We start from the raw sequence: 27,158 nt of genomic DNA on the forward strand, positions 1-27,158 counted from the left end.
CCAAAATCCATAAATTAATCTTTGAAAATATACTCTACCAAGCATTTCAGATGCTTATAGAACTTCTAGGTAGCATTAGGTGTTTGAGTGAATTGGAATTGTTAGAAACTATATGCTGATTCTCTCTCTCTCTCTATTTATTTATCTATTTATCTATTTATGCATGCATGTTTACAAGAGCTGAGGTGCAGGCAAGAGAAGGAAGGAGTGAGAGGATTCACTAGAGACAGAGTGGGGACAGATCTGCTGTAATAAAATGCTGAGGGGAGCAGTTGGTGAGACCAGAGAGGTCTGCGTGCCATGTGGGTTAGTCCCCTGGCCAGGGATGGAACTCCTTCTGGAGTGGTTGCGGATAGCTTCCTAGTGCTGCATCCAAACTGCTTGTGCCACTAGGGAGGCCCCCTGATTCTCTTTTCAGTGAAATTTTGTCTTGTTCATTCTGGATCTTTTTTTGCATTAATTATTAAAGATACTGCATCACAATTTATCTTAATTATGACTTTTGTAACCCCCTTTTAAATTTTGCCTCATTCATTGTTACCCTTGTTCTGACCCCAGGTGGTTTGAAGTCCTGTGACATGTCAGGATTGTGGACTTTCATAAGGAACAACATATTCAGCCCTCTGCTTTTTCCTATTTGTCTTTCCTTACCTTTGAAGATGTTTTTTATTGTTTCTTGTTGGTGTCGCTTTCTCATGAAGCATGGTGACTCCCAAATGCATATTTCATTTTTTATGGGTCAGCTAAAATGTCACCCTAAACAAGCTCTCAACCAATTTCTGATTTATTGAGTATCTCAGGCACTGTACTAGTCACTGGTGAGCAAAGCAAGACAAGATCCATACCCACATGGTGCTCATATCACCTTTTTTAGTCCTTTTTCCGCAGTGTCTCTTAGTCATTTTTCCAATACCCTCACCCAAAGAATCTGTCATTAGTTGTTTAAAACTATACCTAAAAACTAGTTCTCTTTTGAGAGTTTCCCCACTTAAAGGTTACTATTTCTGTTGTTATTATTACCAAGAAATAAAGCCATGAAATTTTCTCTGTTCACTTCTACTTAAGTCATCCTCTTCATTCTCAGTTCTTCCTTTGTAGTGAATCCTTTTCCATTGTTCATCAGATTATGTATGGATTGCTGCTGTAGTCTGGCTTCTCAGGTTAATTTTCCCAAGGATAGACATTTTTATACATTTCCACATTGCTTGGGATCATTGGTTACCTGTTTGTAACAGATGAAATAATAACTAAACCTGTTGGGCTTTGTGGTGCAGTGGGTTAAAGCACAGCACTAAGAAGCTAAAGGCACTTCAGCATGAGTTAGATCCCGGCCTGCCCTGGAGGTCATCCGCTTGACAAGGCAGACCTCTCCTGGCCCAGCCACTGCTCCCCTCTTAGCAGTGTACTTTGTTGATCTCCCTGTTCTGCACCCCACTCTGTCTCTCGTGAATCTTCTCACTGCCCCTGCACCTCTGGCTTGTACCCCAGTTCTGTATGCATAAATAAATCTTTAAAAAAAATTAAGCCTGTCCCCACATCCCTTTACTCAAATCCTTTGCACAAGCATTGTTTTTCTGTTTTCTGAGTGTTGTGTTTTTTCTTACATATTTTCCTCTCATTAAATATCCTCTTAATTTTCTTTTTCTTAACTTTCTGGAATTACAGAGCTCCCCCCTGCTTTTTTATTTTTGAGCGACTATTAAGCTGGCATTGGTATACAGCATATGTAGCAGATTCAACAATTTCATGTATATTTAGACATTCTCTCCCCCTGTTAATCCTTGTGCTGCTTTAAAAGTCAGATCTGACTGAGAATGTAGAGATAGGATCATTTGATATAGGTTAAAAAGGCAATGGCCAATAAAAAGCTGCCTCTCCTAAAATAGCCACTTACCATTTGTTTTGTTAGGAATTTTCTTGTCAGTTTCATATTAAATATATGTCACATTTCTGCCATCTTTTCCAATGACATGCTAGTCATTAAGTTTTAATTTTCCCATGCTTGCAAAGAATTACACATTTTTTTGTAGTATGTTTCCTTGCTTTGTTTAAATTTGCTAAATTTTAGTTTTGTTACTTTTATAGTTTTCTACTTTTTACATTGTGTTAGTTCCTCTTACTATTAAAGAGCTGATCCATGGAGGCAGTGTTGTTGACTGTGCATGGTAAGGAGGCAGGAGGGTGTGCTGATGGCTTACATTCTTGAGGCAGTCCTTTAAGAGTGTGGGGTCTCAACTGTCTCAGTCTGTAAGTAAGGGTTTCAAGTAAATGACCTTTAAAATTTTTTCTAAGTCTAAATTTTTATCGGTCATATAGACACCCTGTTCTTAGTAGCATGAAACAAAATTTTGTTGTGTTTTTCTTTTTGCAGTGCATGTTTGGATCCAGTGTTGTTTTCATAACAAAGGTCCATTAGTTGTCTATAACAAGTAAAAAGAATAAAATTAATCTAGCTGCTTTTTTTTTTTTCTTTTTAAGGTATTTTCAAAAGAAATAATTCCAGATTGATGGATGAAATTTTAAAACAGCAGCAAGAACTTTTGGGCTTAGATTGTTCCAAATACTCACCACAGTTTGCAAATAGTAATGACAAAGATGATCAAGGTAAGCTCCAAAATAAAATTACAGATAGGTTTGTGTTTCAAGGCAAATTCTGCCACTCCTTTATTCATTTTGCCTGTTAGTCTTTATTGTCACCATCTTTAAATCATCAGATTTAGGCTTTTCTTTTTTCATCTTATTAAAAGATGATTTTCAGAAAAAGATAAAATCATGTCTCATAGATATTAAAAAATGAACATGTTAAACATTTTATTCAATTCATAATCAACCAGGAGCTAAGCAGATTTTATAATAGGTTCAAAAGTGTATCCAGAGAACAAATACAGTTTTTATATAGGCCAGAAATAATTGAAATGAATATGTAAATAGGATTAAAACTGGTTATTCTATGGGTTAGATGGAAGATAATTGAACCTCTATGTGGCAAGAAGTAATTAACATGTCTATAGATAAGAAATTGGCATTGGTGTGAATTACCTAGAATGCTATCAATTATAAAATAACTCTCATTGGAATCAGTTTGATAAGGGAAACTGTAGACAGTGCATATATACCATTGAAACATTTTTTCCCCCTACAATTTTCATTTTTGTTGTCTTGATTGTGTTTTTACTACTATGAATGTAGGTGGCATTTTAGACTAGTGGAAATTGTAAGTTAGCCTATAATTAAAATTCCTATTTTCTAGAGCACTTATTCGCAGATACAAGGTCTCTGAGCACTTTGAAGAACAGAATATAAATATATACATGTGTGTGGGTCCTTTCTGAAGGGAATAACTATGTTTTGATATTGAATTTGAAGGGTTTAAATAATTCTTGTTTAATATAGGAAGTGTACCTTTATTTTGGTCTGAATTTAATATTTCTTGAAACTGATTTGAAAACTATCCAGACAGGTTGTTTTTTACAAAAATAAATTTGTTTTTCTTCCAGTTTTAAATTGCCAATCGGCTGTGAAGGTGCTGTCCCCTGAAGATGGAAAAGCAGATATTGTGAGAGCTGCTCAAGACTTTTGCCAGTTAGTAGCCCAGCAGCAAAAGAGACCCACAGATTTGGATGTAGATATGTTAGACAGTTTACTTAGTAAGTCTATATATATATGTATATTACCTTTTTAGTTTTATTCCACAAGGATACAGCATGGAGGAGGATGTCTAGGTTTTTTCATAGTGTAAAGTTTGGTTGTGATTGTTGTTTTACTTGTAATGTTTCTAAAATTTTAAATACCCACATTTGAAAATGATTTTGAGATAGTGAGACTTGTTATAGTCAAGCCACTTGCTTGAGAATTTACTGATAAAGGACAGACTGGTTAGAGAGGGCTTTTGGGGGCAGTGATGGGTAATTTTGAAAATAAGGGGTCTTCTTGTCAGCCTTCCTCCTTCTGGGATGTTTTCCTTTATTGACAGTGAATTCTCAATTATCCAGACACCAGCTGTGTGTCCAACAGTTCAACTTGGATATTAAGCATCTGGAGCTAGAGTTTGGTATTAAGGGCTTAGTCATACAAGACTGCTCCTTCTTCAGAGGCCAGTTGCAGTTGCTGGGCCATTTGAACTTTTGATCAGTTGCCTCTAACTAGAGGAGTCCCTCAACTCCCACCTAAGTCCTAATAATTTACTTCTGTTACTTTACATGAACATTTATTATATTTCTCATGATATACAAAGTAAAATTATATATACACCTACATGTATATACACCTACATGTATATACACCTACATGTATACACACACACACACATAATTCCTTCAACTGTTTATAAAGTCTTTATTTTGCTTGTTCTCTCTAGATGCCTCTAGGAACATTTTGACTTAACTTTATGATCCTTCTGCTTACTAGCCTTTATCCTAGATCATTTTGAAGAAAAGCAATACTTCTAACAAATTCATGTCCTTTGATAGTTTCTGTGGTCATACAATTTCAGAAATATATTTTTCCTTTATTCACTAAAACTCCATTTACCTTACTTACTACTCATGAATTTTCTGACTCAATCATTTAACTCTCCATTCTTTGTTTCTTCCACTTTGACACATGTCCATTACAGAGCACAATCACTCTCTGACCTCTTGATTTTACTAATTCCTTACTCTCGTTGATTACTTACCTCTCCTCCACTTTCTTCATCTATGTTATTGCTTCTCTGTGTTCAGGCTGAATGAATGAACCATTGTAGGGTTTTTTGTTTGTTTGTTTGTTTGTTTGTTTTGGTGAAAGGTCTTACTTAAATTTCTGTATTCTATAAGGCACAGCCAGAAAAAATACATGAGAATGTCCTAAAAGCGATGGGGGAACCCAAGGTAGGCTATGGAGAAGTGCTCAAGTGTTGAACTTAGGCATTGCTTTCAGGGATATAGACCCAGGATAAAGGAAAGTGTACATAGTCCTTAAAACTGATTAATTAATTTAGAGGGAGAAAACCTTCTGGATATTATTATCCGCAAGCGTTCTTTTGTGACTGCAGTTAATCCCCACCTCTGTTCCCAACACAAGGCAACTGCTGATCGGCTTTCTGCTATATTTTTGTCTTTTCTAGATATTTGACATAAGTGGAATCGCATAGTACAGTCTACTGTGGCTTGCTTTGTTGCTCATTTTTTTTGGGGGGGGGTTAACCCATATTGTATGTCTTACTTCTTAATTACTTTTGTTTATATTAAATAGTGTTCTATTTTATGAATATACCACTTTTAATTTATCCATCAGTTAAGTTGTTTGACTTGTTAGAATAATGCTGTTATCACCATTCACATACAAGTCTTTATGTGGACATATTTTTCTTTCCATTGAGTCGTTGACTAATAGTGGGATGCTAGAGCATGTGGTGAGTGAACATTTACCTTTTAAGAAACTGCCAGAGTTTTCCAGGGAGGCCATACCATTTTATATTCCTTGCCAAGAAACAGTTTTATCGGTTGTTTTTTTCTTTTAATATTTTTTTTTAAAAGATTTATTTATTTGTACATACAGAACTGGGGTACAGGCCAGAAGCTCAGGGGAGGCGAGAGGCTTCACCAGAGACAGAGTGGGGAACAGAACAGGCAGACTGACGAGGTACACTGCTGAGGGGAGCAGCGGGTGGGTCAGGAGAGGTCTGCTACGCCATGTGGTCATCTCCAGGGCAGGCGGGAATCGAACTCATGCGGAAGTGGCTTTAGATTTTCAGTGCTGTGCTTTAACCCGCTGCGCCACCAGGGAGGGCCTCTTTTAATATTTTAACCATCCTGTGGGTATGAAATTGATATTTTAATTCATATTTTCCTAGCGGAGTGTTTTTCACATGCTATCTTGTCATCCACATTGTTTCTGTTTTAAGTGTCAGTTCAAATAATCTGCCTGTTTTGAATGGGTTTCTAGTCTAATTATGGAGTTCTTAAGAGGTCTTCATATATTGTGGGTCTTTGTAGCTTAATGTGTCAACCTATGATTTGCACACTGGCTGTACTTGTACATTCTAGAATTTCTAAGACTTCAGTGATTGTTTTGTGATGATGGAGAGTGCACTCAAAGTTGCCACCAGTTTACAAGTCTTCTGAAGTTTTACTTTCACTTGGTTTTCATATCGCCTCATGTGCCCCCTCTCCCCTGCTTGCGTACTGTTTTGCAATCAGTTATGGATCTGTGAACGTTTTATCTGAGTTCTTATTTCTAGCTCCCCCTCTTAAATTTCCAGCCATTGTGCTGTGTGCTCTGACTAGGGTTATACCTCAGGCTAACAAGGCTGTGGGTTTTCCTCATCCTTTCTTTTGAGTCTGCCACTTTTAGCTGGCAAAATCATAGACATCTACCTGCCCCCTTTCTCCTGTCCACCACCTCCAATTCCAAATCGAGTTCATATCTTCCGGCTACAACCAGCATATTTGTACAACTGCGGCGATGATCAATTGGTTGGTAGTAGAAGATTGGGGGTTAGAGTATTCGCGGGCAGCAAGGTCAAATACTTTTACCATCTTTACTTAAAGTGCTAGCTGTTTTTTAAGAATTGTGTCTGTTCTTGGTTAGTATCTAATTCATTCAAACGATTGGTTTTGTCTAGTTTAATACATGATTTTTTGGATAGAATTAGGCACTTTTCCCAACCACTGTTAGGCAGAAGTCCCTTTTGTCTAAGACAATTTATTTTCTTAGCAGGCAGAGTAATCTGTTCTTCTACTTAGCCCTTCTATGAATGTGGATCTTGAAAAGGACTTTGTTAAAAAAGTGATTATAGCTGCTAGAAAGTGCTGTCTAAACCACTCTCTTTATTTAGCAAATGAAGGATCTAAGCCCCAAAGAGGTTATGTGACTAGGTTTGTGGCAGAACTGTGAGCATATTTGAAACTGTTGGATTATAGTATTTTCTTTCTAATACTTGTGACTCTTCAGACTTATTTTACTTTACTTTTAAGCAGGTGAAATATCTTTAACCCTCCCCCCCCCCCCCAGCCACCTTTTTTTCCCTCAAGCTAGATATCCTTTGGAAACCAGTTTTTTTTTAAAATGACCATGCCTTTGTTGAGACAGATATATGCCTTCTTTCCTCTCTTAGGGGATGGGCCTCTGGGGATACTGAAATCATTTGTCCTGGATAACTGTGTAGTTGTTGTCCTGGGTCCTTAGTGATATATGAGGAATGGGAAAGGAGAATGGATTTTTTAAGTTCCCTTTCATCTCAGAAATTCTTTGATTGTGTGGTGAGAATAAGCATTTATACCCCCAAAAAGCAGTGTAGTTCCTAAGATGCCTGAGAACACTTGGTCTTAAAGACAGATGGGATTTGGGGGCTACTTGTAGGATTTAAGGTGGGAATTATCCCTCCTTAACAGGTAACCAGTCTAGTTAAATGGTTTTCAGAGAATGTTCATATTTCCAAATTACAAAGATAGTAATGTACATTTGACAGTGGTTGGAGGTTTGGAAATAGACAAGTGAAATGTTTGAGAAATCATAAAGCATAAGAAGCCAACTTGATTAGCACAGTTTGTTCTTAGTCATTTTATTGGTATTCAGTGCACATTGATCTCTTGTATATTCTTCCTTTTTAAGGTTCAAATGGCTTCCCTGATCCTGATTTAGTCTTGAAGTTTGGTCCTGTGGACAGCACATTAGGCTTTCTTCCCTGGCAGATCAGATTGACTGAGATTATGTAAGTAATTAAAAGTATATTCACTTTGGTGTGATTCAGTAGTTGTTTCTTGAGCTCAGCCCTACACTAGATACAATGGGAGTTATACTACTGAATTCTTTCTCTCAGGGATTTCATAATATCATTGATAAGATAAATGCCAGAGACTTCAAAGTGTGTAGTTATACAAACGCTTGATAAGGACTTAGTGGTTAGGAGTGAGAGATACATCTATAGGTCAGAGATGTTGATTCTAGAGATGGTTAGGGGCATGTAAAATAGGTAGAACTTTTGTCATTAGAGAAAAGTTGGTAAGTGTGAGGGTTGGAGGGGGGAGTGGAAAAAAAACTGGGAAGTTGGTAAAAAGCATCACATTTTAAAGAAATGACCCTACCAGAGCAGATACTGTTAGATAGTAGATAAGATGAACTCAAACAGTGTGGGGATGTTGACAATAGGAAGGCTTCAAATGGTATATAAGGAGCTTGTGTAGTTTGCTTAAACAGGCTTTAGAGTAATATAGGTATGGTGATTCTGAAGGATTTGTTTGGTAACTGTGTACTAGGATAGATTAGGTTTGGGAAAGAATGAGGTTAGAAAGAGAAGTGAAGAGGCTTTAGCTGTAATTTATGGGAGAATTCAGTGAGGAGAATTAAACTGCTTACTTAGAGTCTGGCAGATTTTTGTGTAAAGGACCAGATGGTAAATATTTACATCTTGTAGGCCATACAGTCTCTTACAAGCTCCTACTGTCTGCTACTCGTATAGCTAAGCAACCACCGATGATCCATGAACATACGTGCATGACCGTGTTGCAGTAAAACCTACTTACAATAACAGGTGGCGGGCTCATAGGCTGGCTTTGCTGATCCCTGATTTAAAATAGAGACTTAGTAGCCTTAAAATACATTTAAATTCTGGGCTTTAGGAAGAGTATACTATCAATTCTAGTTTTTGTGAGGGACATTTGCCCAGTATAATTGCAGGTTTAGCACGCTCCTGTTATAATTATGGTAAAAGAGAAGGAATGAAATAGCTCCTTAAGTTTTTAAGTCTAAATTACTGGAATTGTGGTGATATTGGGGAAAAAAAAGAAAGGGCACACTTTGAAGGGATGGTACTGAATTCAAGCATAAAGTGATGTTGACGCCATAGTCTATTAGATGGGAACTCTTAATTAAGAGGGCAGATGAAGATGTAGAATTGATGCTTGGATGAGAACAAGGCTAAAGATAACACTTGGGGGTTGTCAATAACTAAAAAATAGAAATGGCCCCCCTTACAAGAATAGAAGACCTGTAAACTATTCATCAAGGAACACAGTACCAAGGGATCCTTTAAGGATTGTTTGAGGCTTTGGTGCAGCAGTGGGACAGGTATAGCATGTTGGAGTCAGGGAGGACTATAAATCATGCCGGTTCCTCCTCTTTTTATAGGCAAGGGACATGGAGAAGAGACGGTGGTCCAGCTTATACCACAGTGAATCAGAACCCCTATCTCTAAACTCTTTTTTCTTCAAAGGGTTTCCAGGACACTTCAGATGCCTTTCTGGTGGGTTTCAAGAAAGGTTTAATCAGTAACTTGAGATTGGAGTGGCTTGGAGGGAAGAGAGCTTGAAACAGTTAGGTCTTGATTTGAATCTTGGCTCTGCAGCTCAATGACATGACTTTGGGAAGCAATTAAAACTTTCTTAGATTTGTAAAATGGTCATTTTAATACAGAGTTGAACGCTTAGTATAGTTTAATGAAAATGTCTATGTTTGCATATCTGCCACTGTAGACTGTGAGCACCATGACAGGAAAAATGTCTTAATCATACTATGGGGAAATGGAATGGTAGAGCAGCTGGGAATAACAAGATTGCCTCTAAGGCACCGAGGAGAGTACCAAGTGCCTCTTAAGGTTAGGAGATGAGGCTGTTGATAGAGGGGGTAAAATGAGGAAAGCTTACGAAAGGTGTGTAGTAGAGAAGGATATTTGAAATAAGCTTTAGCAAGAATGTTCTTAAATTTGTCCTTTGAGGGATCACTATGGTAGAGTCAATAAGATAAAAGATTGGTAGTGAAGATTATTAAGAGATAAGGGAGATTATTAAGAGATAAGGAAACTGGAGGATAATAGTTGACTTGTTTCAGAATTCTTGGTAGTCAAAGGAAGGATAAGGATTTTTTTTTTAAAGATTTATTCATTTATGCATACAGAACTGGGGTACAGGCCAGAGGTGCAGGGGAGGTGAGAGGATTCACCAGAGACAGAGTGGGGAGCAGAATAGGCAGATCAACAAAGTACACTGCTGAGAGGAGCAGCGGGTGAGACAGGAGAGTTCTGTCATGCCATGTGGGTCAGCTCCCTGGCTGGGGATCTAACTCATATTGCAGTGGCTGCGGACAACTTCATAATGCTGCGCTTTAACTTGTTTCCCCACCAGGGAAGGCCTGAAGGATAGATTACATATCAGTTTTATCTCAATAAAGTGGTAGGGGATAGTAGATACAGCACAGTCACGGAGAGCCATGAGGTCAGGCAGGAGTTGGTTTATGGCAGTTTGTTCAGGTCTTGTTTTTGTGGTGCACGTGATGACTGCAAATCTGAAGGTGACCCTTGTACTCTAACCAGGTGTTCAGCTGTGGTAGAGTTTGGAATTTCTAAAGCCTCACAGTAAGGCTGTATAAATTATAGTTATTTAAAATTACTTTAAATTAAAGGGAAACCATCTCACTGAATATTCACTTCCTTTAAAGTACCTGTTTTTACACTGCACTTACCTGCTTGAGTGGACATGTTGGAGATAAACATTGTCCACAAGGTGGCTGCTCATGTGATGTTTTTGTGATACAATCAGGTGAGAATGCTGTGCTGCTGTGCCAGTGGTAAGCCTGCCTTTCAAAGTTTAAGTAATACTGGCTTACTCTTAAAGAGAGGAGTTCTTAAAAGTGAATTTGAGTGAGATGCTTTATAGAGTTCCTATTTTCCACTAATTTAGTGTAACTTTTAATAAATTCTGAATCTCTTATTATATGTTGCTTTTCTTTTGTGGTAAAAAGGAGAGATTGTTTTTTACTTGAATTATTTCATAGTTTTACACTTATTTCTTAGAAGTGCCTTGACGTATGTCAAGTATGCTTATGATCTACTTTCCCTTCTGCTCTTAATTAATTTCTTTTTGGTCATTATCCCTCTTTTCCCCCTTCCAAATTACAGGTTATCATTTAATATTTCCCTCTGCATTATTTTCAGATCTTTGCCTTCCCACCTAAACATCAGTTATGAGGATTTTTTCTCTGCCCTTCGCCAGTATGCAGCCTGTGAACAACGTCTGGGAAAGTAGTGGTCCCTGGTTGCGTAATCTGATTTCAGGCTTTGGAGAAAAGGACCCAAGTGACTCTGATGTTTACAAAGCACCTGTCAAACCCTGTACACCCCTAGTTCATAATCCTCATAATTTATCAACAAACACAAAAAAGTGTCTTACTTGAGAGTAAGAGTGAGAGAGTGAGTGAATGGGTGTGTGTGTTTGCGTGTGTGTGTGTGTGTAAATAAATTTACAAATGGGGAAGTATTGGAGAATGATATATATATATAGACGGCAACTTTGAGCAAACAGCAGTGTTTTAGGAGCTGAAATTTCAAATTTAAATGCTTCAACCTCAGCCACTTCCCTGTTTTTGTGGGGAGTGATGGAGTGATTAGCACTGTTTAGTTGCTGTTTGGGGCTGGAGGGGATAATTTTGTTCAGCCTTTCTTAGTGACTAGGTGACCAAACTTTAATTTTTAAGAGTAATAAATTGACTTCTTAAAGGGAGCCCTCCTGAGTTTGAGAAATCTCTAGAGGAATGGAGTTTAGTGTTGATCACATGTCAAAAATCTGCTCACCTTTGTAGCAGAGGGAGTGCCTGCTTACAAATACCTGTCCATTTCATTCTTCATTAGAGACAAACATTGTGACTTGAGCGTGTTGCTCTAGTGTCTAGGATTGTGAAGATCATTTGAAAGAGAACTCTGATTACAGATTGAATATTTTTAAAATTAAAATCAACTATTACGCAGTCCCAAAAAATGTGGTTAAGTCCCTAAAGGTAGAAAATTGCCAGAAAAAAGTTTTGATTTCTTTTTTTTTTTTTGGTGGGTGGTGCGTTAGATAGAACCCGAAGTTCTTTAAAAAACATATCCCTTCACTTTTTTGGCTACATATTTGAGGAAATTACCAAGACGGCTGTTTTCCTCAAAAGTAATCTGTTCCTCTTTGGAATTGTACACTTAGGGCCATGTTAGTACCCAGGATTTTTACTCAGTAAGGCCTGATGGTAACTTTGCATAAAAGTTCTTTTAAGGTTGAGGCTTGTGTAGGTAATAAAATACTACCAAAGTCTGCAAATGTAATTTAATTTTATATGTTCTCTTTCATGACAGAGAACAAGCACTGGTTCTGTTATTTTTAAAATGAGTAAATGATGTTTTGATAGGTATTTAATATTTCTTCTGTCACTGTTGATCCTTGGACAGAAAACATTATTTATATTTGATGGACTGTTTTCAGAAAAGTCTTATAACACATGTACAATAGTTATCTAAAATTGTTCATGTAGAATGATGTAATTTAAATACTAGGTCTGAGCTTGAAAAATTGAAAAAGAAGACTGGATTTGGAAAGCAAGGCCTCTGAAATTGCTTGTCAAATTCTGAAGCTGTGAAGAGTAAATGGTTCAACTTTGCATTATAAAACCCCATTTATGATTCTAAAAATACACTTGAAATAAAATGATTAAACTAAATTTTGGTCCAGTGACATTACTTTGCACTACCTATAGTCCTCTGTACATTGTAATTTTTTTTTTTAACTTTAATTTATTGCTGAGAATTTGTGTGAAACTAGAGCATGTCTCTAACCTTTACCAGAGAATTTCTGGTATCTGTTAACCTGTACTGTGCTCCATGTATTGAGACTTTTTGCCTTCTCTTAGGACTAACTTATAAACACAATATAAGTGACTGTAAACATTCTGGGATAAGTATGACTTTCGCATTTCAAATTTAATGGGCCCTATTGAGGTAAAGGGATTTAATGTATGCTAAAGAAGTTAGTGGAGTGAAAAAATGGGTATAGTCACTGTCTCTGAAGATACCTACAGTTAAGCCTTTGTACTTTTATTTTCTCCTTCCATTTCATAGCAATGTAGCATATACACATCTAATTAAATTATAAGTGTGACCTAAGTGTTAAAATCCTAAATATGAGCCCCTTAAGACAAGTTGCTAAGGATTCTGAATTCAAACACAGGTATTCCAGATCATTCTTTTGAGTTACCTGCTATTGTGATTTGTTTAACTTGAATAGCTTTGGACATCCAATAATTTCTGCCAAAATTATTACAAGTTATGCCATCATCAGGGTTCCCTTTGCACTCCCAAGAACTGGTTGTTTTAGAGAAAAATGTCTATATGTTGAAGGATAATACATTGTTTTTCAGTTGTTTCCTCTTGACAATTCCCACAGTGGACAGCTGATCAAAGTAAACCTACTTTAGGGATGGCAGCTTGTAGCATAGCAAGATGTTGGAGGGTAACATCTTCCCAATTCTGGTTGTTTTGTCTCTTAAAACTGATTATTGTTAGGAAATTTGAAAACTAATTATGATGTGAATAACAATTCTGGCATATTGTGTCTAAGAATTAAAATGCCTATTTCCGAGAGAAAGGTGTTAAAATGGTAATGAACAGTGCCAAATACACTGTGCATATCTATAATTTAACCTTTGAATGTATGTTACTTGATTAGCTCTCCTCTGTGTGATGGTATCATGCATAGAGTCAAATCCTTGTGGTGTTCTGTATGGCTGTTGACTTGGAAACATGTAAATAATGTGTAAAGCAAGTTTTTATGATTAAGGAACCAAATTTATAGAATTTTATTATGAACGTTGAAACATGTATGAAAAAACAATAAAAGAATATACTCTTTTCATGGACTGTAGTGTTATGTGAATGCCACATTTATTCTGAATATTTAGGGCCTGCAGAAATGTAGTGAAAAACTCATGACTAGATAGCAATACTATTTTTTAGATGGTATGTACTTGATTGAAATATATCCTCATTTTTACCAGGTTAAACATTTGGTACCTTAACAAATGTTAAGTTGCTTTTACTAGCTAGAAGTGACACTAAAAACTGCCATTGCTAGAATTGCCAAAATTCTATAGTAATTAAAATCTGAATTGGTTTTTACTGAATATAGAATGTCAACAAAAATGTATATACGCATACTCTTTTAAAAAAGAAATTTAACATTTCTTGTTAAACCAGGAAATAGAAGGGTAAAAGCTCTGGTTTGTCTTACGTAGCTGAGTATATACTTTCTAACTTGAATATCTAATTGTAAGATAGCTGGCTTTTTATGCACAATTTTCATCTGAAGTCGAGTTTTTCAAAGGTCATGTTTTTACTTTAATACATTAATAGGAAATGCCTTTAACAAAAATTAGGGTAGGAAAAGTTTAGGACAGTTGGAAATAAAACCCAGATGCAAGATTAATGTCAGCAATTGTACATGAATTCTAGTTGATAGGCCATAAACTAATAAAATTGGTGGGGTAAGGGAGTGCAAAAAGAATTTGTTTCAGGTTAAAAAGAAAAATACACATACTTTGTAGAAAAAATTAAGACAACTCAAGAGCAAAGTAAAGAACTTAGATCATTGTTCATTACATTTTTGGTGACAATCCTAGATTTTTTTTTGTACTTATATTTAAAAAATGAATCCTGTAACAGGTTTAATAAAGATAATTCTTTTTAAACTACAGACTATAAGTTGAGAGTCTTGCATTCTGTTTTGTATTTGGTTATTGTGTTTGGATGTAAATAATAATGTACACGAGAAAATCAAATGCTTGGAAAAGCTTAGTCTACCCTCAGTGAAAACTTAACCTTGGTCTGAATGTTTCAAGTAATTTAATACTCATTTGTCCATCTTGTAGAGATTTAGGGCTGTAAGTTAGTTTTAGTTTATAGATAATAGCAAAAAGTAAAAGTTAGATATACTGCCAGGTCAAACTGTTTGGATTATCTTCTATTGACTATATTCCCCGTCGGTAATAATTCAAGCATAAGAAATCTCATGCTTCAAGTTACCAGTTTCACTCATCCTATAGGTAACCGATTTCTTCGTTAGTCACTTACATTCTTTAAAAGAATTTGTCTTTGGGCCCTCCCTGTGGCATAGCGGGGTAAAGCACAGCACTAAGAAGCTAAAAGCATGTTAGCATGAGTTCGATCCCCACCCAGGAGGTGACCCCCATGGCACTGCAGACCTTCTGACCCTGCCCGCTACTCCTCTCAGCAGTGTACTTCGTCAGCCTGTTCTGTTCCCCACGCTGTCTCTGGTGAATCTGCTCACCGCCCCTGCACCTCTGGCCTATACCCCAATTCTGTACTCATAAATAAATAAATCTTAAAAAAAAAAAAGAATTTGTCTTTATAACAGCAAAAAAGTGGGTTTGGAAAAGGAAAGCCTGAGCAAAATGAGAATATCAAGTGGTAGTAGCTAGTAGCATAGTATATAGAACAATATTTTCATTTGATGAAAAATTGTCTCAATTTCTGTGCCTTTTACTGATTTGGTCTGATAAACCCTGCCTTTATTTGATAAATGTTTTACCAATGTTATTCCTCAGTAACTGTAGATAACAACTGCTTTAAATTTCTTTTATAAGATTTAATGGGGAAGTAAATGAATAATGTGTAATAGTAACTTTTCTCCACGGAGGAACCAATATTTCAATTAGATTTCAGATAATTAGAAAAGGAGTCAGCAAGAAAAGTGGAAGCTACTGGTGTTTGCCAGGATTTACTTGTTCAGTAATCTCAACTGGCAGCACCAAGGCTTTTATTTTTATTTTTTTTTAATACATACTGAGCTGGGGTACAGGTGAGAGGTGCAGGGGCAGGATTCACCAGAGGCAGAGCCGGGAGCAAAACAGGCCGACTGACCGTACACTGCTGATGGGATCAGTGGGCAGGTCAGGAGAGGCCTGCCGCGCCATGTGGGTCACCTCCCTGGCTGGGGCTCAAACGCGGTCAGCTTCACTGTGCCGTGTTCTAACCTGTTGCTCCACGAGGGAGGGCCCACAAGGCTTTTTTTTTTTTTTTTTTTTTTCACAAATTGGGGAAACACTACTTGTATATGGGGAAGAACCCCAAAAAGCCGCTAAAAGTGTTAGAATACACATGATGGATTTTAAGTGGTGCTCGGGCTCAAAATTTTTGCTATAGTATGAATTGGGGAGAACTGTAATAATGGATAGTGCCTAAAATACAGGGTAGTTTATAAAAAGTTAGTTCAGATGTGAATCTACTTAGATCATAGTTTTGAGATGAAAAACATGCATATTTTAATTACATGAAATGCTATTTGTACTCGAGTTTGTTTAGTCACTTTCATATTTATCTGTGACATTTTGAGATACCTACCAGTTTTCCAAAGTCTATCAACTAGTTAAATATATTTGAAATAGAGTAGTTTTTGAAAGTAATGTGCAAGAAATCTCATGCTTCAGTTATCAGTTTCATTCATCCTTTGGTCCTTTAATTTCCACATAGTCATTTATATTGTTCTTTAAAATGATCTTTAAAATTCTTGTAACATGCTGTCTTTGCTTTAAAGTTCCTCTCTTCAAGATAGGACCTAAGTATTTGGTAATTTTTTTGTCTCTTGTTTTTAAATAATATGGTAGCCTTTATTTAGTTCTCTGAAAGCAACACTGATTGAAGTGGTTTCAATCTAATGTGATTTCCTCAAGTATTACCTGCAATTCAAGTAAGTAGAGTGCTCATAAAAGATTTTTCGTTGGCCTGGAGAAAGATGACTTCTGAGAGATAATTATAGAGAAATAAACTTGCTTGTGTCAAGGAGGACATGAGAGATATATATGTACATGTATGTGTATGTATATGTGTATGTGAATATAGTCCTGACGGTTGACTTTGGAGTATACGGTACAATACCAAATATATTCACAAAATTAACAGCAATGCACAAAATATCTCCAGGAAAATGATTTCATTAAATATTAATTTATGTGTTACTTGGAAGCTGAAACTCATTTGTACATAAATATGCATAATATCAAATTGCTTGCAAAATGAGGCCCTACCAGAGGTACTCAGATCTTCAGCTTATGAGATGGAATATAAGACCATCCATGATGCTCAGCATATCAATTGATGCTTTTAATTATTTTGAAAGAAAGAAAATCATGTGTTCCCTAACTGCCTGCTCTTGTGGTCTCAGAAAAAGAAAAGCAAAGTTAACAAAAGGAACATTTGTGCTTTGGAATGTTATGTTTTTGTCAATAATTGAGAAACAAGTATTTTACTCCTTTTTGGCTACTAAACGAGATTCTGTTCAGGAATTCTCTTATCTAATATGTCCAAAAAATTGTGGACCTAAAGACGTGGTAGGTAGGCCCTGTGCAGGAAGCCTCTGTACATTTAGGTATTCTCAACGCCATCACTCTCTATCTCAGAGTATCTCATTTTATTCTAGTTACAACTAATCCTCACATTATACCTCTGATGTAATTTCTTGCTCTTCAGGCTTTTATTTTTTCTATTTTTAGTCTCTGCTAAATTCTTCCCCTCAGTTACAAATGCTCTGTTTTCTGATCTCATATTATGGCCTCTCTTTACTGCTCAAACTCTTGAAAGCTATTAACTACTTATTTTCTTAATCCTTGAAATTCCTGATCTCCATACCCTATTCCTATTTCACTTCTAATTATGATTTACTTAACTTTCTTTCCTATAACCTGATTCCTAGAATTAACCTCACTCAGAGCAGCATTTCCCCACCCCCCTTATTATCTCAAATGTGTTTAACAGTTGGTTTGTTCAAATAAGCAAGGTCAGGCCTGGCTAGTACTTGGAATGGAGTCCAACAGAATCTAAACAAGCTCCATGTATTATTATATTTGGTTGCTGTATCTCTTAAGTCTTGATTTTTTTTTTTTTTTTTTTGCCCCTTGGATTTTATTAAAGCAACTAAATTTATTCCTGCAGTATCATTAATATGCTTCTCTATCCTAGGGTTTCCTGTAAAGTAGTTAGAGCTGGAGGCTTGAGCTTATTCAAGATTTCAGGGTAATCATCATATTCACATATAAAGTGCTCAGTAAATACTTGCTTAATGAATGTCTACTAATGTTTTAAGATCTAACTTTTGCCAGCCTGCTCTAATAAACTACCAGTGTGAAAGCTGCTTATGCCAAATCTAATAGCTTGCTGTAGTTTTACATATCTCATGCTTCTTTATGTTTATCTTCTAGTTTTTAGAATTCTATATTCTTCCTCCTAACTGGGGTTTATGATTCATTTGTTTTCCTAAAAAAACAAATTGTAGGCCCTCCCTGGTGGCGCAGTGGGTTAAAGCACAGCACTGGGAAGATTAAGCCACTTCCGCATGAGCTCGATCCCCGCCTGCCCCGGAGGTGACCACATGGCACGGCAGACCTCTCCTGACACTCCCGCTGCTCCCCTCAGCAGTGTACTTCGTTGATCTGCCTGATCTACTCCCCACTCTGTCTCTGGTGAATCCTCTCACTTCCCAGCTCTCTGGCCTGTTCCCCAGTTCTGTATGAATAAATAAATAAATCTTAAAAAAAAATTGTAGAAAGATATTATTCTCCAATCTGCTTTACTTGTTGAATTTAAAAATCTAAGCAATGGCGATCCTCTTTTATTCCAGCTACTGTGCTAGATATGAGGGAAGAGAGGAAGACTGAGAAAAGACCCCATCTTAGAAGGTATCATGTGAGATTAGTGTTGGCGAAATGAAACACTTTTCCTCAGAGACAACTGAAGGCTTCTTAAGGTCAGGGGACAGACACCTAATAGGTGGTCCCGCACTGTGTTAATGGCGGTTGCAGTTACTTCACCATGCATGTGCTGCCAGAAAGAGTTCAAAGAGCCAGTCTCATCTGTTTAAGAATCTCTTATGGTGAAAGCAGTGGGTACAAGTAAGACATTTCAGAAAGACTCAGAACATAGGAATCACATTGGGTGTTACTGGGATGTGAAATGTGAGGCAGAAAAGAATAGAAGGGAGTCTGGCGAGGGACTCAGACTTGAATGTTGAATTTAAAAACTTGAATCTCACCTTTGTAGGTAATGAATGAAATGGTCAGTATGTAACATTGAAACACTGAACTATAGGAAGAAAAGTTTTGATAGGAACTAGACAGTGATACAGAAAGAATTCTGTACAAGAAAGTCAACCTCTGTTCCTCTGGCATCTCTATCTTTGTTTTTTCAACAATCTCATCTATCTTCATGGCTTCAGCAACCAACTCAAAGACATGACTCTCCATCTATATTTTTGCTCACAATCTACTGAGTTGCAGATGCTTAATTCTACCATTTGCTGAACATCTTAGGGAGGCTTTCTAACTCATGTCTAACTCAAACTAACTTTGTCCTTATCTCAACCGACCATCTGACTTTGCCATATCATCTTAAATCCATCCAGTCATCCTGACTTCAAAATTTCAGTCACATTATTAATAAATATGTATTTGTGCCCAAATTCTCTCAGTTGCCCAATTTTAATTGATTATTCACACCCCAAACTTCTGGCCTTTATTCTGGTCTCTATAGTCTGTTGAATGGTTATCATGCATTCTTACTGAGCTACAGACAGTATCAGTCTTCCAACAATTATTCAACCTTCATTTCCCCATAATTCTACAAAATATATGATCAGAAGAAATTCCTAAAGTACAGCTTTGCTCTCTTTGTTCCCTTAACATAAGTCTTCCTATTTTCTACACAGTAAGTCCAACTTCTACTCTGCTATCCAAGTATCTTTAAATGATCCAGGCTTTGCTCTTAAGAAGCACTCAGTGGTCCAATCAGGCACCACTTTCTGTTCCTTATCTTTGACCTCCTACTTCCTTTCATTTGCTCAAACTGTTGCTTTTCATTGGTATACCCCCTCCTATCACAATGTTTTCTCATCCTTCAAAACCATCTCACTAGTGCTGCTGCTTCCTTGATGTCTTTTCCATTTCCTCAAACAAGACAGCATTTTGTACTCATGAGATCATCTCCCTATAGATTATTTTCTCTTTTTTCATTGTCCTGACTTCACAACAACAAAGTAACTTACATATTCATTTTACCCTACACAAATGATAGGTTCATGGGAACAGGGGTATTATTTACACTGCTTAGCATAACCTCATGCCTGGCATATACTAGGTTCTCAGCACATCTTTTTGAGTAAGCTGTATCTATTTCATAGATATTTAATGTTACCTTTCTATCCCCTGCAATATTTATATAACATGATTCTTCAGCATACATGAAGAAGTCCATAAACTTAATGCTTTCGGGATCTCTTAAAGGTAAGCTACCATATAAATTTTCCTAAAATATTCTTTTCATCTCACTTCCCTTTCCAGAGACCTTCCTCTAATGAACCAGTATACAGATAGCTTTTCAGGATTCTGCATTCCCTAAATTCCAATGCTGTGGTTCTCCTGAAAGTTAGCTTATTCATTAATGATACCAGCAATGCCTGTAGTTGGACGCAGCTGGGGTCCTCAAGCAGGACAGAAAGGGGCCTGGTGGGCAGGCCCAGTACCTGGGTCTTTGTGCTAGTCTGGATTCTGGGACCATGGCTGGACAGGCACTGAAGACAACTGGGGTCTTCTTCATGTTTGGTTCTATGGGGGCACACGTGTTTAGTGGGTATGTGGGGGTAAGCTGAGGCTTGGGCCCAGGGGAGCTAAACTAGTGCTGAAGGGGCCAAGAATGCTAATCTGTGAGAGCTGGACTGACACTGGGGAGGACACATGAAAGCCTCATTCACTAGAGCTCGCCTGGCACTAGGAAAGGACTGGAAACGGGCTCAGGAGTCAGTTTAGAGCCTTGAGCCTGGTGCTGGGGCTTTCTTGGAACCTATGAATGTGGGAGCTAGCTTGGAGTCCTGGGTCTACTGGGGTGGGGGGCCCGATACCTAGGTTCACTGGAACATATCTGGTATTAGGTTCTGCCGTGGGGTCAGCTACTCACTTCATTCTCCTTCCCCAAGGAAAGGGTTTTTCTATTCTAGGTTGTTTGGCCTACGGGGAAGTGATGGGTAATGTTAAACGGTCCTTACTATCCTTTTTAATGTACTTTTCTTATTTCTATGTTCCATCCCAGGTATTAGAATCTCTCACCTGGAATAAGTTTACATGAAGGTATTTTTGGAAGTAAATACTTGTTCAAAATGCTGTGAGGGAATGAAAACTGGAATTTATTTCATCATCTTGCTGCTTTCACTCCAAGTTATTTTAACAGTGTATAAAAAAGGGCCATTTTTTTATGCAGTAATCTTGTCGCTATCCATGGCTGTGTCATAAATCCCATTTCTCAAAAAGAATTGCAGCATCAGCAGATTTCAGCGAAGCAGTTATTAAGTGTATTTGGCTCTGATGAAGGCAGATTCATTTCCTAGTGATCTTTATCAGACTGAAAATAGCAGGTCTTGGAAGGATGCTAGTCTTTGTGCAGTGAATGTTAATGTTTTGTTAATTTTTCCAGTGAGAGCATGTCAAAATAGCTTTTGACAATTAGTTAACTAGAAAAAAATTCTAAGGTCCCCATCATGTCTGTTAATTTCATTGGGGTAGAGTCAAATTTATTGTGTTCTTTATTTTCAGGAATAGTCACAAGATTTAAGGCGATTTTCCTAGAGAAATCACATTTTGGTTTCATGTTCTACATGAAAATTCTTCCATCAGAGTATAGAAATTGATGATATATGCACCTCTATTTTATTAGGAGAGAAAAACTTCCTTTGGTATTTACTGCTAACATTCAGTTACGTGTCTTCTAGAAGGAAGAATTCCTTGTATTCTTCTAGTTGGTGGTTGATGTTTCTTCTGTCAACACTTCACCCCTGCTTTGACTAACCCTGTTTCTCTTTTTACAATGACTACTAGGATGTTCAGGACCACACTGTTGTTTTACTTTGATTATTGTTGTTATTATTTTTATTATATAAAGTCTGTATTATAATGTTTAGTCTTATTTTTCACTTACCTCAATTTGTTATTCACATATTTTAGTTTTCAGAGTGTTTAACTGGCAGGGTCCTCCCTGATGGCACAATGGGTTAAAGCACAGCACTATGGAGCAATCTGCAGCCACTGAGCACAAGTTCGGTCCCTGGCCAGGAAGGTGACCCACATGGCACAGCATACCTCTCTAGTCTTGCCTGCTGCTCCCTTCAGCAGTGTATTTCAATTGATCTCTCTGTTCTGCTTCCCACTCTGTCTCTGGCGAGTCCTCTTACCATTCCTGCACCTCTGATCTGTACCCCAGTTCTGTTGCACAAATACATAAATCTTTAACTGGCTGTATTAAAGTTGCCTTTAAAAAGTGGATGTCATCTCTGCTTACATTAAGTCAAAGGGTGTTGGGGATGGGCAGAGGGTAATAACCAGGTTTTAGCAGCTTGAAGATATTCCTCCCAGCAAGAATAACCCAAATTTCACTGGCTCTTAGTCTTGCGCTTCTTGCAACTGGACTCTGACACTCGCTTCTTGCAAGTGGACTCTGACATTCACTTCTTGCAACTGGACTCTGACACTGGAACACTTGGATAAACAAACGCTTGCTCCCTTTCTCCTTTCTCACACACACTGAGTGCAAGTCATTTCAGACCGATGTTCTCCACCTGCTCTCTTCTCATTCAAATCACTGCATGCAAATGGATCTCAGGTTTGCAAATGGCACTGCATTAAAATTTCTGAAATCCTTTAGCTCACCCCAGATTCACTGCTCCAAACTGGGAATCAGAAAAAGTAACAAAGAGCCCAGGGGTAAGAACACATTTGCTCTATTTTCTCCTTGTCTGGTTTGTTCCTCTACAACCCCAGGGCTAGATTCCTATTCTAGTGACTCTGAACATTTTACTGCTCTCCCTTCTACCATTACTTAGGTGATGATGGCTTTGCCAAGGTACTGCCTTCCTGACAAGGCGCTCTACTAGTCTTCCCTTCCCTGTGGTTATCTGATGCACATGCTACTTGTGGGATATAGATGGCAATAACTCTATTCATTTCCTAACACTTGGGCAAATGTGTGCTTCTTGAGAAAAAGTGTGTGCCAATAACACCCTGGGAAAAGTGTTTTGTCCCAACTTCTGTGTCCAGCCGCAAGAAAGGAAGGTGGGAGGCAGAAAGGCTGAGCAGGCAGAGTTTATTGCTCCGGGACAGCAGCTGAGACAGAGCCCTAGAGGGGAGTCTGCAGCTACTGCCAACTCAATAAGGGGGAGAAGGGTCTCTCATAGATTCTAGGTTCACATTCCAAAGGGATGACTCATCGCTGTACCCCCTGATGCTAGGTCCAGTTCGTTATCACCTTCAGCTAGTCCCATCCAGGATCTCAAGGTCAGTTTATTACCACTTTATCAAGCTTGGATGCAAGGCTCAATTCTTTACTGCCCTAATTCAGTCCTTATCAGTAAATCTTTGGTCACTCCCAACAAAAAGCATAGGGGTCCTATACTTTTATAGTTTATAAAAGGAATGTTAATTAAGGAAATTACTCTCTTTTCATGATTCCTTCCAAGTTATGTAATCAGAATATGGTTTTATAATTCTTCCCATTCATGAGTTTTCCCCTTTAGCTATTTGATTCAAGTTAGTTCAATTAAATATTGAACTATATGTAACAGAGTTGTAAGCACAAAAATAAGTAAGACATCACTCCTATTCATGAGAAATTCTAGGATACATTTTTTTCTAATTTCTGTCTGCATAGAAGACTCTCTCAAGGACTTAAAAGCACTGATATCAGTCAGCATTGTATTCCCAAGAATTCTCATTTGCTCTGATGGCGCTAACCTCACTCAGGTTTTTGGCAGAATTAGTGCCTCAGGGGTTGCTGGGCTGAGCCTTAGTTCCTTAATGCTGTTTACTGAAGGCTGCTCTCCATACAAAACTAGCTCAGAACCGCTAGTTTCCATTAGCAAATTTGCAAGCGAGCCAGCAAGATAAAAGTCATCTCTTTAGTCAGTTAATCTTGGAGTTCAGTCCTTAGGAGAATTATTGTTAGAGGTAAAAACTGATGTCACCTTTAATATACTTTAATTTCTGCCTTTTGTTTTCAAAAACATCTGATCTCATTGAAGTGATTATCTTGAGGGACAGGGGAGAATAGAGAAGGCTTTTTGTGTTCAGGAAAGGGGCAGGAGAGAAATCCCCAGAAATTAAGAAATTAGAACTCAAGGAACTTGTTGAAAGTTATTGCCTTAGGACTCAGGGGTGTGAGGGACCAGAGTTGAATTTTACTGGGTTTAAAGACCATAAATGGATATATCTTAAAGATACATTTACTTTTCTGGCCTCAAAGTCATCACCACTCATGTTGTTTGTTAACATTTATTCACTTTATGAGTAGACATGTGATTGAGAGGGGACTAACATCAATGCTTTAAACTATATGCATAGTCACTTTATGGATCTAAATCTTGATGTGTATAATTTAAATTGGTTGTTTGTAGAATTCTGTAAAATCAATTAAATCATGTGAGGTAGAGTTAGTTCCACAACAAAGAGTCATTTAGTATTCCTTTTTGTCATTATTTTCCAATACATGAAATGCTATAAAAGAGCAGAACAGGCCCTCCCTGGTGGCGCAGTGGGTTAAAGCACAGCACTGAGAATCTGAAGCCGCTTCCACATGAGTTTGATCCACGCCTGCCCCAGAGGTGACCACATGGCGTGGCAGACCTCTCCTGGCCCGCCCGCTTCTCCCCTCAGCAATGTACTTCGCCGATCTGCATGTTCTACTCTCCACTCTGTCTCTGGTGAATCCTCTCACCCTCCGCATCTCTGGCCTGTACCCCGGTTCTGTATAAATAAATAAATCTTAAAAAAAAAAAAAAAAAAGAGCAGAACAAATGAGCTTTTTTCATCTAACTTACTATTTTTAGTTATTAGGATTTTTATTTTTAATGAACTTAGGAGATGAAAATATTGTAAGCATTTTCAAGTTTAAGAAAATCTTAGTAAAGTGAACAAAAATAATGATATGTTTATTCTAAATTCTTTTGTTGCTTTCATTGGGAAAATACTCAAATCTCAAAATTACAACATTACCTCTTGTTTCCTCACCTTGGGCTTCATGTTCGTCATTGTGCCATCTTGAGTGAGATCAGTGGTCTTTCTTTGCTGGGCACTTGCTAGAACCTCCCAACTGTTCCACCACTGCCACTGCTGACCCCAAACATTCTCTGCAGAGTGGGATTGTGATCTTCAAGTAGGTCAAGTGACCCCACACTGTAGGGGGGCTGGGGATTTTCCATTGAGTAGTCTGTTGGTGGTGAGTGCCCGCAAATTCCTGTTTGTCCAGATGTTAGGGATACAGCAGGAGCTGGAAACTTATCTTGGTCAAGCAGGAATCTAGGCTTATCTCTGGGAACCCACCCAGCCAGCACCTTCCAGGAACAGTAGCTCTGGAAGCACCTTCCAGGAACAGTAGCTCTGGAGGGGGCGAGCTCTCTAGTGGGAACTTACTTTTTACAACATTCCCAACACGCACCTTTCGCAGGACCTATCCTAGGCTTGTCATCCCACTGTGAATAAAGTAGAATTCCTCAGATGTCCCCAGTCTTCCTCTCTAGGGCCCTGTCAGCTCACTTGACTCACATTGTGTGTTGATCTTCAAGTTTACTAAATTCTAGAGCCTAAATGGGATGAGTCAATACATTAAATGGAAAGCAAATTTGCCAGAGATAATCAATGAGCACACACTACTCACTTTCAATATTTCATTTGACCAACAGATAAGTTTTGTCTCAAGCATTATAGCTTCTAGTTCATACTGTCAAACAAGTCACTAAAATTGAAGGGAGGCTTGTGTGAGAAGCAGGTTAGCACAGCCTTCTCTGTTATTAGTCTTTTAGCTGCGTGTGAGCGGTTTGACTATTCAACTAACTTTCAATTAGATTTAAAAGACTAATAAGTATGGGCCCTCCCTGGTGGCCCAGCGGGTTAAAGCACTGCACTAAGAAGATTAAGCCACTTCCGCATGAGTTCCATCCCCGCCTGCCCCAAAGGAGATCCACATGGCGGGGCAGACCTCTCCCTCAGCAGTGTACTTCGTAGATCTGCCTGTTCTGCTCCCCACTCTGTTCCTGGTGAATCCTCTCACCCTCCACATCTCTGGCCTGTACCTCAGTTCTGTATAAATAAACAAATCTTAAAAAAAAAGAGTAAGTATGTTTGCTTGACAAATTTCTGTGATAATATCTCTAAGTTAAACATTTTATGGTATTTAGAGACTGGGTAACTGTGAATCTGAGGCAAATTTATTTATTTTCAAACTCTCCTTCAACTCACCAGTTTTCACAAGTAGTCATCTTTTAGTGTTCAAAAATAACCCATCTGTCAACAATTTTAGGAACCCCCATTTGGCCAGATCTAGAAAGGAGATATATTTTCTTCATTAAATAATACACTAATACACTGGGAACTCTTGGTGAAGATGGGGTTATTAACCATTCTCAATGACCTTTGCAAAAACCGATTTTTGCTTCAGCAAAGCAAATCAGTTCTCTTTGATTAAATAATGAAAGTGAACTCCAAACTCTCCTCACCTTTGGGTTATGCTTGAGAGACTAGAGTGTGACAACTCAATAGAATCCAGTCTCCTCTCTATCTTTCTTCCAATTGCTTCTGCATGGTGGACAGAGTTGAGGCCAAGTTTAGATTCCACTTCCTAAAGATGTTATATTACCCTTCTAGATCTCTGAAAACAGATCCTGACTAATGGACTTCAAATTCTCAGAAGAAAAATAAGACTATGTGTGAGTCACATAAATATGTGTTAAAAGATAATGAAGACAAACACAAAATGTTACATTAAAAGCTTTCATTGTTTGCTTCTGAGAGTGAAAGAAATGCCTACCAGGCCCTGCAGTGCGATCAGTACTCTGCTGAGATGAACAAGCCATGTACCTGGGCATTCAGTAATGACATACCTACAACAATAAATAATATGAATGACATATGGCTTGAAAAAAGATAAAGTCAGAGACTGCAGGAACCAATGAAGATTGATAGAACAGAGAAAATGAGGGAAACCTTCTGCTCTCAGTGAGAGTAAAGCTTTAATTATGTTCCTTATGAAGTTAAGCTGACAGTTTCCTTGGTTTTTTGTTTTGTTTTGTGTTGGGAGTGACCAAAGATTTACTGACAAGGTCTGAATTAGGTGGTAAAGAATTGAGCCTTGCATTCAAGCTTGATAAAGTGGTAATAAACTGACCTTCCATCCTGGATGGGACTAGCTGAAGGTGATAACGAACTGGGCCTCACATCCAAGTCTGATAATTAACTGGGCCTAGAATTCGGGAGATACAGGTGGGATGAACTGGACCTAGCATCAGGGGGCACAGTGTGGTGGTGGGTGCCCGCAAATTCCTGTTTGTCCAGATGTTAGG

At 37.9% G+C, this 27,158-nt stretch overlaps 1 protein-coding gene across 1 annotated transcript in view; it reads left to right on the top strand.

Moving 5' to 3' along the window:
- NUS1 (nuclear undecaprenyl pyrophosphate synthase 1 homolog (S. cerevisiae)) overlaps nucleotides 1–14,416 on the top strand; it is a 40,241-nt gene extending 25,825 nt beyond the window's left edge. The window contains exons 2-5 of the mRNA XM_004673809.2: nucleotides 2,479–2,604; nucleotides 3,498–3,647; nucleotides 7,594–7,693; nucleotides 10,910–14,416. Coding sequence (XP_004673866.1) covers nucleotides 2,479–2,604; nucleotides 3,498–3,647; nucleotides 7,594–7,693; nucleotides 10,910–11,000 — 467 coding nt within the window. The 3' untranslated portion in view covers nucleotides 11,001–14,416. The remainder of the gene's footprint in view (nucleotides 1–2,478; nucleotides 2,605–3,497; nucleotides 3,648–7,593; nucleotides 7,694–10,909) is intronic.
- Nucleotides 14,417–27,158: the final 12,742 nt, after the last annotated feature.

The sequence above is a fragment of the Condylura cristata genome, unplaced genomic scaffold (assembly GCF_000260355.1).
Source record: "Condylura cristata isolate star-nosed mole 26May11 unplaced genomic scaffold, ConCri1.0 scaffold00001, whole genome shotgun sequence".
In the NCBI taxonomy this organism is placed as follows: domain Eukaryota; kingdom Metazoa; phylum Chordata; class Mammalia; order Eulipotyphla; family Talpidae; genus Condylura; species Condylura cristata.